Consider the following 12,470-nt stretch of genomic DNA (forward strand, 5'->3'; position numbering starts at 1 on the left):
TAGATGATTCTGAGGACCCTTCCAACTTTACATTTCTAAGGTTCTTTGCTTGTAAAACAGAACTATGTATTGCTGATCTCATTTACTTTTGTTCAGACGTTCCAAAAATAAAACATTAAAACCTGACATTCTGGCATTTGCCTGCCAAGGAGATTTTTCATACGATTCTAATTCAGGTTGCATAAGGTCCTGTGCCAGTGGAGGGGGAAAAAAAAAATATTTTTTTTTAAAACTCTCTTTCCTTACCATCTACTTGGTGAGGTTTCAGTCTGGTAACTATATTCCTGTGAACCTGCACTAATGGTTCTTTGGTTTCTTCATCTTCATCTAAAACCAGCTTAGTTGTAATGGGACATTTCAGAGGTGAAGCATCTTCTATCTCTATCACCTATAAGCAGAAACAGGGCATCATAGAAATACTTCACACATGAGCAATACCAAGCATTTGACAGACACAAGCTTTAGCAAAATTGGAAGTCATAATTTATTTAGTAAAGAGAAACCTTGAATTCTTTAGTATGCGTCACAACTTACTTTGGGAGAGTGCTTTTCCCCATGGAAAGTAAAGCAGCATGCAATTGAAACAGCTTTCTAAAGATCTCAGTAGTCTTAAATAAAACTTACCAACGTTAACCTGCAGGAAACTACAAATAAAACTTGTGGCTTTACTTACTGAATTAAATTGAGGTAGAAGTATGTCGTCTTAAACATCATCAACAATTCAACTTCCTAGCATTTTACAAAGAAAACAGAACATACCTCTCTCAATTTCTCTCTCTCCCGTTCTCTTTCTGCTATACGTTTTCTTCTTTCTTCTTCTTCTTTAAGTGCATTTTGTGTTTCTGTTCTAAGCTTATCATCTTTAATAATTTTCCTTATTTTCTTCCTGCCTTTTCCAGGAGATTTTGAATCATCGTTGTCCTCATCCTCAGAATTACTCTATTACCAAGTAAATAAATGAAGTATTAGCAAGAATCTTATGGCGCAGACCATCAAATCCTTGATTTTTAGACAAGCTCCTCCAAATTTTTATATACACAGGTGGAGTTTAGCTCGTAAGAAAAAAGATACTTTTTTTAAAAACAAGTTAGCCAGCATAACAAAAGAAGTGCCACCTTAACCGTAATGTATTCTGAGATATTAAAGGTAAGCCCAGCTGTACAAAGGCAGTACTGAAGGCACTGCTATCATTTGATAGTAACTAATGACTATTAATAGAGAACTACTTTTCTGTTCTAGTGGTACTAGATCAGATCAGCTCTTACCTACTCCACATAGGAAAAGAAATCCTAACACCAGGAAAGCCTTAATCTCCTATTTGTGTCATCTTCTACATTTAGTTTAAAAATTCCAGTTACTTAAAATATATCATGCATTTTTATGAAGATCTAGACAAGAAATGGTTTTAGTTAAACACTATGTTTTTTCTCCATAATGGTGCCATTTTACAAATTTTAGCACTGAATTAACATTGAGAAAAGTTATAATTTTTTACTGTACTATGTACAGAGCTGTTTAAGATACTCGGGGGGTCCCTAAGCAGTTAGCAGAAGAGACAGGAACTCCTTTTCCCATTTATTAATTCAAAACACAATATAGTACCTTATTGTTGTTTTCACTTGAAGAATCCTCTTGAACCTTTATACGCCTTCGTTTCTTTTTCTGTTTGTAACTGCGCTGGTTTTCTTCCACCTCAGCTTTCTTGGCAGATCTATCAAAAAAAAAAAAAAAAGGCAGTATTACTGATTAACAATAATAATTCATTGCCTCACTGAAAAACAATGATAAAAAAAGTACATGAACTACATTGCTAATTAACAGAATACATACTCCTTTTGTGCAATCAGGGGTTTACTTCCAAATTCCTTTCTCCCCCTCAGCTCACTGGACACACGTAGCAATGGTCTATTCCAGACAACCCTGAAGAATCTCAGGGAAACTTTTCTACGGCAATCCACCATTCCTCAATTGACATTGACATATTTGGTGTAAAAAGGCTCATTTTTTGTTAACCTTTCTTTCGTACTGGCTCATCAAATTGCTGTGTACCACATACCTTGGTACAAATGCAAAATTCTCATGTTTGCTGCAAAGTTAATTAGCAGACACCAAATTACAGACAAGTATCATCAAAGGTTTTAAGGACTGATTCAAAGTCTTTAACTTTCACCATCTCACTGCCTAAACTGCACTATTAAATACCAAAACCCAAACACAGGGTAAGCACCATTAAGTTTTAGTTATACCTTGTTCTTGGACGTTGGTCATCTTCAGACTCACTGACTTCTTCACTAACTGCAGATTCATGAAACTCGGAGTCATTTGAATCATCGCTGCTCACTTTAAAAATAAAGTATAATTTCACGTTGAGTATTATTGCAAAGTTAGCAACATTACATATCTTCTAATTATACAACAACCTGGTTAAGATCGACAAGCACTGTGAAAGTTCATTTCAGATAGTATGGGACCTATTAAACATACTAATAAGAAGCAAGAGGAATATAAGGGGTACAGAGTAGAAAAGCTTAACGTGTAAGCACTAGAGGATCAGGACTAGAGTCCTGACAGACGGCATATTACGCCAACAAGACTTGAGGTCTTTATGCATGAATACATCTAAGGGTAGTTTACAAGCAAATGACAGAAAGCATTATATTAGAAAGCATCACATTTCAAAGACAGCGGGTGAGGAGGAGAGAACACAGTGGGGAACAATACAGAACTTCAGAAAACAAAAGATGATTTTTAGTTAAACAGAAGCTTTTGTTTCAAACGTTTTAGACGTAATTTTATAATACTTCACAATTCATGACAACAACCCTTATTTACTAACAACATATGCAATTATATTACTGTATTTATGGCTTGAAGTTTCTTCGGGTAATGCAAGTTTAAAACTGACTCAAAAGACAATTAAAAATACACCTAAACTAGCAGCATTAGGTAATACTTCCGTAACTACTTTTAGGAGTTATCACTGGCATTTATAGGTAATTAAGACCAGCATGCCATTTAACACCTTTATAATTTCAGTTTGACCTTGAACACAGTGGAAAGCTTAACTGTTTTATGAATAACAAGGCTTAAAACAAGGATTGTTTTACATACATGGGGAAATGTACTATTAATAACACAGGGCTAAAAAACGGCGAGCTGAAATAAAGTATATTGTTCTACTTGAGACTAGGGAACTTAAAAGACTTACACTAAAGAATCCTGAGAATTAGCCTGGCTGCCTCTTATTTGCACATTGCCACTGTAATTTACAGTTACTCTTCTTGAAAGAAATGTTGTCGGCAGAGTTACAATTCCACAAGGGAGGAAAAGCATGAATATACATCCAGATAAAAATGAGAGTTTTCACGAAGGAAAACGATAAACAAATTGCATTGCATCTTTTAGTCTGTGGAACACCGCACAAGACGGCTAGCATTAGTGCAACACCAAGAACAGGAAAGTACCGCGCACCCTTACTTCCACCGGCCAGGAATCACTACCAACATCGACGCTGACCAACATGGCAGTCAGCATTTATCTTTGCTATCGCTCCTCTCCCCTGCTCAAAATTATTAAATGCAAGGGGCTGACGGATTCTTTGTTCTTGCATCATTTCACAGTGCCATCTGGTGTTCAACTAACGCTTGCAACATTTAAATTGTAGGATGGAGAAATCTGTGATGCACAAGGGCCTACTAACAGCCCAAGCTAAAGAGAGAAATTACAAGGACAAGATTGATTTTCACCAGTTGGACATACTGGGCTCGCCTCTGTTATTTAAGATTAATATTCTAAGACTCGACAACATTAATCCGACTCAGAGGATATAATAAGCAGAGAGAGCTGCATTTGCATTCAACATTTTAAAGAAAACCATTCATCAAACACAAATAAGAGAATTCTAGATTTAACACACAAGGAAGTTTATACAGAGATTTTTAGAATTACGGAGTTTCAGATCTCCCTTCTGACATGCTTTGGACTTATTTTACAGAAGCAAGTACTTTTTGTGACAAAACACGTTTGGATTATGTACCTTTCCTTCTATTTCTGCGCTTCCCTTCTTTTTTGTCTTTTGGTTTCACCTTTTTTTCTTCACCAGATTCTCCGTCACTGACCGTCAGCTTGTGCCTCAGCAGTCTGTGTCTGTATCTAGGCTTCTTTGATTCTTCTTCCTCCGAATCTGATTCAGAATTATCTTCCTTTTCATTCTCTTCTGTCAGAGATAAGAGTCAGTACAACATGCATACTGGTCATTTTTTCTTACTTAAATTTGGCAAGAATTAAAATTTGAATTAATTTAGGCTAAATTCTGTGCTTTTCCAGGAAATTATGGGCAACAACATACCACGGTTCCCTGAAATCTTAAGTATTTTACGCTGCCTGAACACTTGCAATGTCTGTTCCAATGGCTGTAAATGTTAGTCAAATCTCTCCCATGCATTTGCACACTTTACTGTTCTGTATAGATTATTCCTCTCAAATCCCTATGGCTTCTGAATTGGTTACAAAAATCAGACTATTAATAAAAAAATACACTTACAGATGAGTAAAAGAGATGATAATCCTCATGATCATGTACATTGGCCTCTATTTGGCAACTACCTATCAACATCAATGACATTTTTTTGTTGAAAACTGAAGAAACTTTAATAATTTTAATTTTCCCCAGTGACCTTTGCAATTATGACAAGCGCTACAGCACCACTTTTTCCCAGATGCTTTTTGGTGCTCACCATCATCTCCTGTGTTTTCATTTTGCTTTCCGGTTTTCTTTTTTCCTTCATCCGATTCATCATCTGAAGATGCATCCTCATCAGAGGAAAGATTGGCTTTGATTTCTTCTAAAAGCATTTTCTTGGCAATTCTTTGAAGCAAAACAGAAAAAACTATTTATTCCATTGTTCAAGTAAATCTGTGAACGATAAGTGTAATCCTATACCACTCAGAACGTCAAAAAAAAGGTTGAAAGCTGAACAAAAAAAAAAAGACACGATGAAAAGTGACTGTGGTAAGACAAGATATATCAGCAAAAATCTCATGTTAAATGTAACGTGTTAACTTGCTTTTAGAAAGCAAATCTGCAGAATGCTTCTTAAAAAAGAAATTTCATGCTTTACAGCAAGACTGGGGATAGCTATAAAATGTACAAACCTAAACATTTGATTTTATTCATGGTCTATTTGTACGGACGCTTTGTCAGTTCTGGGATAGGCAGCTATATGAATTCTAACTGTAACAAGAGCATGAAGATGCTGCAGACCAAATTCTAATACTCAGATCATTCCCCCCCAAATGGTTATCATGCTTACTTGATTTAAATCAATCAGATTAATTTCCTGAGGCACTGAATCTACCTGACTAGTGTATATGTAAACAGGAATAGTTTTAAAAACAGGGTATCACTGAACGCATGTTTTAAACAAGGAGAAAAAGATTATTGCAATATGCATTAACTCACAGGTTTAAAAAAAAAAAAAAAAAAAGGCATTTATTACCCTACATCTACACAGCTTGCCTTCAACTGTGTTACCATGCTAATTGCCTGGGCCCACCCTACTGCAAAAGAGATGCTGTAGTAATTGAAGCAACTCATGATGTCTCAAGACGAACCGATATTAAGTGCCTTGGGGAAAAAAAGCCACACCGAATCCCTCATCTAACTACCAGCACTTGCCTTATAGCAACTATAGCAAAAAAATCTATGTGTATATATACACATACAGACAAAGAAAGTTTTATCAAACGTTATAGGACCTGAACTTCAAAGAAAAATTACGGTCTTGCGTCCTGTTCCACAAGCTGGTCGCTCAGCTTCTCACAGCTTCAGCACAAGAATGTTTTCCGCTAACGTACAAGAAGTTACTATGGAAAAATGATTTCTTTACATGCTCTTGCAACATAAAAAGAATCTTATATGAATCTATCCAAGCCAAAATATAAAATATGTCAAAAGCACAGGAAAATAGTGGACTTATCTGAGAACTCATACTTCCAGGGGGAAAAAAATCCTGAAAAAATGAAACCAGGCCTTCCTCATATAAATATTATCCTCAGAAATATTATCGTTTTCCTTCCATGGTCATCAATTTTAAATGAATTATTTTTTTTTTTCCCTAAGTCAAATCTGGTCTGTCTTGCCTTTCAGGAGAATTAAGGTCTACTGTATGTACATAGCTCAGAATGGGAAAGCTTTCGTACCAGTCAAAACAATAGTTCAAAACCCGTGAAACTCAACCACAGCCTAGGCTTCACTTGGAAATGGCAAAGGAATAGTGCTCTCTTAAGTACAGCTTCTTATACCTTAGAAAATCGTTACTTTTATGTAGAACTATAAAATAGGTTTTAAAGAATCTATTTCTTTTTTTGGCATGTAACATGCCCCTAAAACAAAGGACCTTTTCAAAGGGAATTTTCCCAAGGTATCTTTCCTAACACTTCATACAGTATTTTTTATTTTTTGAGTGGTACTATGTTCTCCAAAAAGATTCTAATGCTAATGTATATTCAGTTATTATTAAAAGATGGAAGTCAAATGATTTAATAAACATTTAAGATTGCTCAGTGAGTCACAGACTATCCCTCAGCATTCAAAACACCCTCCCTCTTTTGAGAAATGGCTTGCAAAGAAATAGCTGACTCAAACTTTGCAATGCAGTACTCTCGGTAAGCTTTAATTCAACATACATCAACAGATCACCGTGTGAACCCAATACTAAAGTCCATAGATAAGTAACCCAAATGTTTTTTGCATTAGGTCCTTCCAGAGGACTTGGAAAAGGGACTCAGGGTTTTGTTGTTGTTGTTTGTTGGGTTTTTTTTAACCCCACCGCATCATGTATAATAGCAACAGGAATGAATAGCTCCTTACATCAGAAATTAAGGCTATATTTCTTCCATCTTTTAATGGTCTGAAGAACTTTTTCTTCACAATGAAACTGCTTGGAATATCACAGGCTGACTTCTTTTTAAAAGCTTTTAACATAAATTATTAACCTTGAATCCTACTCCAGGAAATGCAGACAGCAGCAGTTTGGCTACTTTTTTCATTTAAAAAAATATCATCACCAATGTTTTGCTTTGGGAGAGGGGAAAAAAGTAGAAACGCTAAAAAGAACTGCAAAATTTTGAAGTTCAGTCCTGAAAGTACTGCCTAGTAAATGCTGCCTTTGACTTATTTCAGATTGTCCTCAATTGCATTAGCAGAGTTAACACGAGTTGTATGTGATAACAATACTTACCTTTCATCCAAGTCACCTTTAAAAATTTATTTATATATTTTTAAACAAAGGTTGACTTTGGTTCTTAACAAAAGACGACATACATTTTAATTGTTCTTTTATGAAATATTTTTAAAGGGGAAAAAAAAAAAAAAGGCAAATCTATCATTCACCTAGAAATACCATGCACAAAATCTACTATCCATCAACACAAGATGCTGTTATTTTCCTAATCATCATCATAACCACCGACCAGATTGGGTAAACTTTATTAGTTTCTAATTAATTATCTGTAATAATATTGATTAATAAGTTATTGCTTTTATACTCTGAGATCGAAAAGCAGACACACTTTTTAGCTAGGATAAAGATTCAACCACTTTGAATCAAACTGAAATGAACTGTTCAGTGAAAAAAGCTACATTCAATGCGTTCTACTGGCATGGTGTTAGGCTAAAAATGTAAGATATTGTTGAGACGTTCAGAATTTAAAAGATTCCTATTTTTAATGTAACTACATATCTGATAGGAATTAAAAGTATAAGCAATATTAGAACCAAGGAGGTTAAGCCTTGTAAATGCTTCTGAGAAATGACTAACAAGTGGCTTATATGAATTAGAATAAAGTGAGTACTAGACTCTTGAAACTGGTCTTAAATTTAATTATGTGTGGCTCAGGATAATATATCACATTTCTATTTTAAAAGATATAAACCCATTTAAAGTGACCAGGTTTCTAAGCTAAGAAACTTCATATGCTAGCTTTAATATTTTAATATTGGCATTAACATCCAACTGCAAGTACCAAGAAAAACAAGCTATGATAGTGTGAAAACTCCCCCACTCACATTCTTCCAGAGAAACCCATGAAAATCAAAAGATATCATAATATTTACTCAGGTCAAGGACATAAAAGATATTCTTGGCCAACCAGATGTAACAGTTGAATACTATAAACAAATTTAATTAAGAAGCACAGGGAGCTGTATGACCTCCAGCATAGGACTTCAGGTAATTAAAAAAAGAAACAAAAAAAAATCCCTGCATTTCATTCATTTCTGCCACTGATCTGCTGTGACCTTGAGCATGTCATGTTGCCTAGCCCTGCTCCACCTTATCTAAACATATCGTGAGATTTGTATAAGGGACATTTTCCCAGCATGTAGGTATACAGTGCCTGACAGAACGGGGCTGTAATCTCAGCCAGGACGTATAAAAGCAGCTCTAGAATAAAATAACAGTATATATGTATAATTTTATATAAATCAGGATTTAAATATATTTCACCTTTGTAAGAATGACACCAACAATATACATTTATAAATAATGAACTGGTTACTACGTATTTTTTAACTTACGCTAAAAGAAAACATTTTTAAAAAGAGACAGGCAAACTGGAAGTTATTTAGGGGTTGCTCAGTCACAGAACAAGACTACTTTATCCTTCAGACATTTCGGAAAAATGGAATAGTAGGTGCAGCCTCTCGTGATGTGGAGTTAAGTCCACACGACAACTTGCACCATTCTCGTTCATGAGTTTTAGAGTGCCAATACGATGGACTCATTTACAGATTGCCAAAAATCTTGGCGAGACAACGCTACCACTGTAAAAATAATTTTTCTTCTTACAAAGTAATAATTTTAAATATTAGTTAATTATCATGACATATTATTACCAATTAGATTATATCAACTCACACGTAGTGTTCATAAATACCTACTAATTATATGTAGAAATAAGGTTGCCCAAAACAAGCCTTTGGGGTGGGAGGGAAGGCATTTTTACGTGGCTCATAAAAGCCACCAGTCTTTCAGCTAGAGCGCTACTGAATTAAATGGGCCTTTGGTATATTACTAACAAATTTAGAACCATTTAAAATATATTTTGAGAGATGAATATTTGGAGGAAATGTCACACGTTTAAAAAAAAAAAAAAAGAAAAAAAAGGTGAAAACTGCCAAACACCTTGTTCTAAATACTGTACTGTCTTTGTTGAAACAGTCTGATTTTCAAGCTGTCAGAGTTGTATTAAATTAAATGCTTGGACAAGAAAAACGTTTTACAAAAATTTATTGCAACCATCAAATACTTAAAGGCATTCTGCATTAAATACACTATTAACTTCTTAATAAACAAAACTACTGCAAACATATTAAACAGTACCATTTAAAAGATCAGAAGGACCAGTAATAGATAATTACACAACATAAGATGAAAGCATACAGAACTGTATGTCATATTATGACCCACTTGGATATTGCATTTTGGCAAAGATGATTTCAAGACTATTAATATTCATGTCATGCACATCCAAAGGTATGCAAATAACAGAACATCTAAACTAGAGACTTGCAAACACCAGAGTTCCCACACTATAAATATCCAGTAGGTACTACATACCCTCTTTGGCCTGGAAGAAAATAGGCAACTTATCTGAATAGTAGGTAATCTATTTAAACACTTTGTGTTGAGTAAACAGAAGAACAAGCTTTTAACTTCTTGAAATTTGTTCCATCTTTTTACACTTTATATATCTGATTTTGGTGCCAAGTACAACACGTGACTGCAGTTACCAGTTAACATGTCTGAAGGTTGACAAAACTGTTTATTGACAAAAGACCTCCCCATCTCACAAATATATATTAAAAATATTCCCTAAATAAAAACTTCAACAAAGATTCAGTTTAGAAACAAAGTACAGAAACTGATTTTTAAACCCCAAATTTGTAGTACTGATTTGTTTGTTATCGATTGGGTCAATTCATTTCCCAGTATAGCTCTTCAACTAATAATTAAGATCTGTCGGTAACATTTGTACGGTAAACACCGAACGTTGACAAAAGTGTACTGGCTTAGTTATCAACCAGAAACGCTTAAGAAACAAACAAAAAAGGAAAAGAGAAGGAGGAAAAAATATCAAAACAGGACTGAAATTAAATCACCATTTAAGAAAATCTCATATTACCAACGTTTACATGTTCTGCTTATGACCCTGTGCTGTCAAGTCCCTAAAGAGCATCTTTCTTTAAAAGTTGAATTATTGGATTAATTTTGATGGCTGAAAACAAGCAAGAACTACATCAGCAGCAACATTTTGATGCCAAACTAAAGGATATAAACCAGTGTTTTTAAAATTTACTTCAGCCACAGATCAAAACATACAACTCTGTGAAACAAAGATACCATATTCTAAACTCATAAGGCTCAGAAGCAGAAAAAGACTCCATCAGCAACTGTGCAAAGCTATGAAGCTGGTCCCATACATGCTATACGGCAAAAAAAATCAGTTTCTGAAATACTGTAGAAAAATTTGTTGAACAACTCTTTAGTCTAACTCCAATAGCTTCCAAAAAGAAACTGTGGCTCATAAAATACTTCATGTTGTGCATTCACTCATCAGGAAATGAAGCTTTTACATTTTCTAGCCAGGCTAATTTTGATAACTACAATGGTACTGGTAAAATATGACGTCTTAACTAACTATCTTACATAGATTCATTTTTATTGAACTTGAAACTGAAGCAATACGTATAAGCCACAATTCTGAAAATATCTATGCAAAGACTTAAAATTTAGATGTGTAATTAGTCTCTTTGATACCAGTTGAGCCTATGCACAGTGCTTGTAGAATCAGGGCCTTAACTATCACATTAGTCACTTCAGGTATTCTTCAGTGGATTAGAACTCAGTTTAATTAACAGCTGAAAATATCTAATACTGTTTTCTCCACATTTGTGTTCTCTCTTTATTGAGAAAAGGTGTTTCAACTAAAAAAGCAAATTGTGTAACAGTAATAACCAAGTTCAATCTGAAAATATTTTAGTACTGCATATTGCACAGATGCAAATTTTTACCTTCTATTCATATAACTAGCTGAAATTCACATTTATCAGAAGTAGCTTTTTACCTGCCTGAATTACTTGTCACAAACCTCACACTTTCAATGGGAACATAAAATGGACAGTGCTGCAGTGCATTTATAACACACCCTATGCAAGGTGTGTTAGCTAACACTTCTAAATACTTTCTTTGCATTTCTGGATTTTGGCCTCTGTTTTCTGGCCCCTTGTTCAAACTTGCGGGAAGCCCGTGAGCGAGTCTTTACAAGGCAGGCAGCCGTGGTTTTTACAACCTGCTTGCTCTTCCGTTGCGCCGGTTTGCGCCCAGGCCTAGGGTGTGTTATAATCTTTTTTAAGTCCTTACGGATGGTATCATACCTATTCTCAGGATCGTCATCATCATCATCTTCCTCCTCCTCCATTGGAACAGCCCTTGATTTAGTCTCTCCCTCATCTCCTGGAGGAGGAAGGGGAAACAAAAAAACAGAAAAACATGAACACTTAATACATGTAAAATCAGCGATAAACAACACAGCACATGAATTATTGTCTGCATCGGGAATCCCCATATAAAAACAGCTTGGTAATACCACCACTTCTCTACAAGCAAACAAAAAAGCCAGTTACCTATCTCGACGCATAAATATTTGTATTGGTTTTGTATTTGTATCTAGGTTTTGTATTGTATTGTATTGTATTTGTATCTAGGTTTTCAAGCAGCACTTTTACCCACGTTATGCTTGCTACTGCACACAACTTGCAAATCTTTCCTTATTACATCCTGTGAAATTTGGTTTTTTACACCAAAACACACAAAGACTGAATACTCCACCTGGGATTCAGAAATTAAGTTTCCTAAGAAGTTATTAGCTCCATTTCAGAAGGTCCACTACTGAATTTGTGTAAATTGAAAAGGCGGCCCAAACAAATATATTACAGACTCACTTACCACACTTATGAGCTACCCTGCTGCCATTAGGAAGTACTCGAGAACAATAATCCTTGCCTATTTTTGCTTTCAGAGTATCAAATACAACGCATGTACAGTTGTTGTGTATGTGTGAAGACTTATGTTTTGAAAACTACACGTGCTATCCTTACTGCAAATATCAAAACTCAGCTGCACTACATGGATACTGTCTCATATGGAAAGCAGATTGAACCCAACAGCATCGGACACGTAACAGAGGAAGAACAGCACAGTACGATACCTGCCTGTAAGCTCCTCTGCACTCTCCTGGCTGAACTGAGAGGAATTCAGATTATTTCTAGCACGCTCCCAGACCTTTCCCCTTTTGTTTCTTTCGTTCTTCTGACTCGCACGTAAGTCAAATCTTCTAGTTTGTAAAATTAAACTTAGGAACTAACACCTCAAAATCCTAATGAGCTGAGATCCCCTCATTCATAACTT

The 12,470-nt window shown here is 35.2% G+C and overlaps 1 protein-coding gene and 1 long non-coding RNA gene across 17 annotated transcripts in view; one reads left to right on the plus strand and one right to left on the minus strand.

Moving 5' to 3' along the window:
• The window catches only part of ATRX (ATRX chromatin remodeler), an 89,057-nt gene that overhangs the window by 41,820 nt on the left and 34,767 nt on the right, over nucleotides 1-12,470 (minus strand). For 15 of the 16 annotated variants that reach the window (XR_015702527.1, XR_015702528.1, XR_015702529.1 and 12 more), the window contains 7 exons: nucleotides 11,438-11,516; nucleotides 4,737-4,867; nucleotides 4,037-4,216; nucleotides 2,247-2,340; nucleotides 1,603-1,711; nucleotides 760-939; nucleotides 247-388 (listed from right to left, as the gene is read on the minus strand). Coding sequence is in view for 12 of the 16 variants with exons in the window: in XM_087748413.1 (XP_087604539.1) it covers nucleotides 247-388; nucleotides 760-939; nucleotides 1,603-1,711; nucleotides 2,247-2,340; nucleotides 4,037-4,216; nucleotides 4,737-4,867; nucleotides 11,438-11,516 (915 nt within the window). In the remaining 4 variants the exon portion in view is untranslated. The remainder of the gene's footprint in view (nucleotides 1-246; nucleotides 389-759; nucleotides 940-1,602; nucleotides 1,712-2,246; nucleotides 2,341-4,036; nucleotides 4,217-4,736; nucleotides 4,868-11,437; nucleotides 11,517-12,470) is intronic. The other variant, XM_087748405.1, reaches the window with a different exon arrangement.
• LOC148056649 (uncharacterized) overlaps nucleotides 1-12,470 on the plus strand; it is a 28,549-nt gene that overhangs the window by 13,520 nt on the left and 2,559 nt on the right. The window contains exon 2 of the long non-coding RNA XR_015702531.1: nucleotides 12,082-12,276. This is a non-coding gene — a long non-coding RNA (uncharacterized LOC148056649). The remainder of the gene's footprint in view (nucleotides 1-12,081; nucleotides 12,277-12,470) is intronic.

Source organism: Nipponia nippon, unplaced genomic scaffold (assembly GCF_047370975.1).
Source record: "Nipponia nippon isolate SJK-2023a ecotype South Korea unplaced genomic scaffold, ASM4737097v1 scaffold_12, whole genome shotgun sequence".
NCBI lineage: Eukaryota > Metazoa > Chordata > Aves > Pelecaniformes > Threskiornithidae > Nipponia > Nipponia nippon.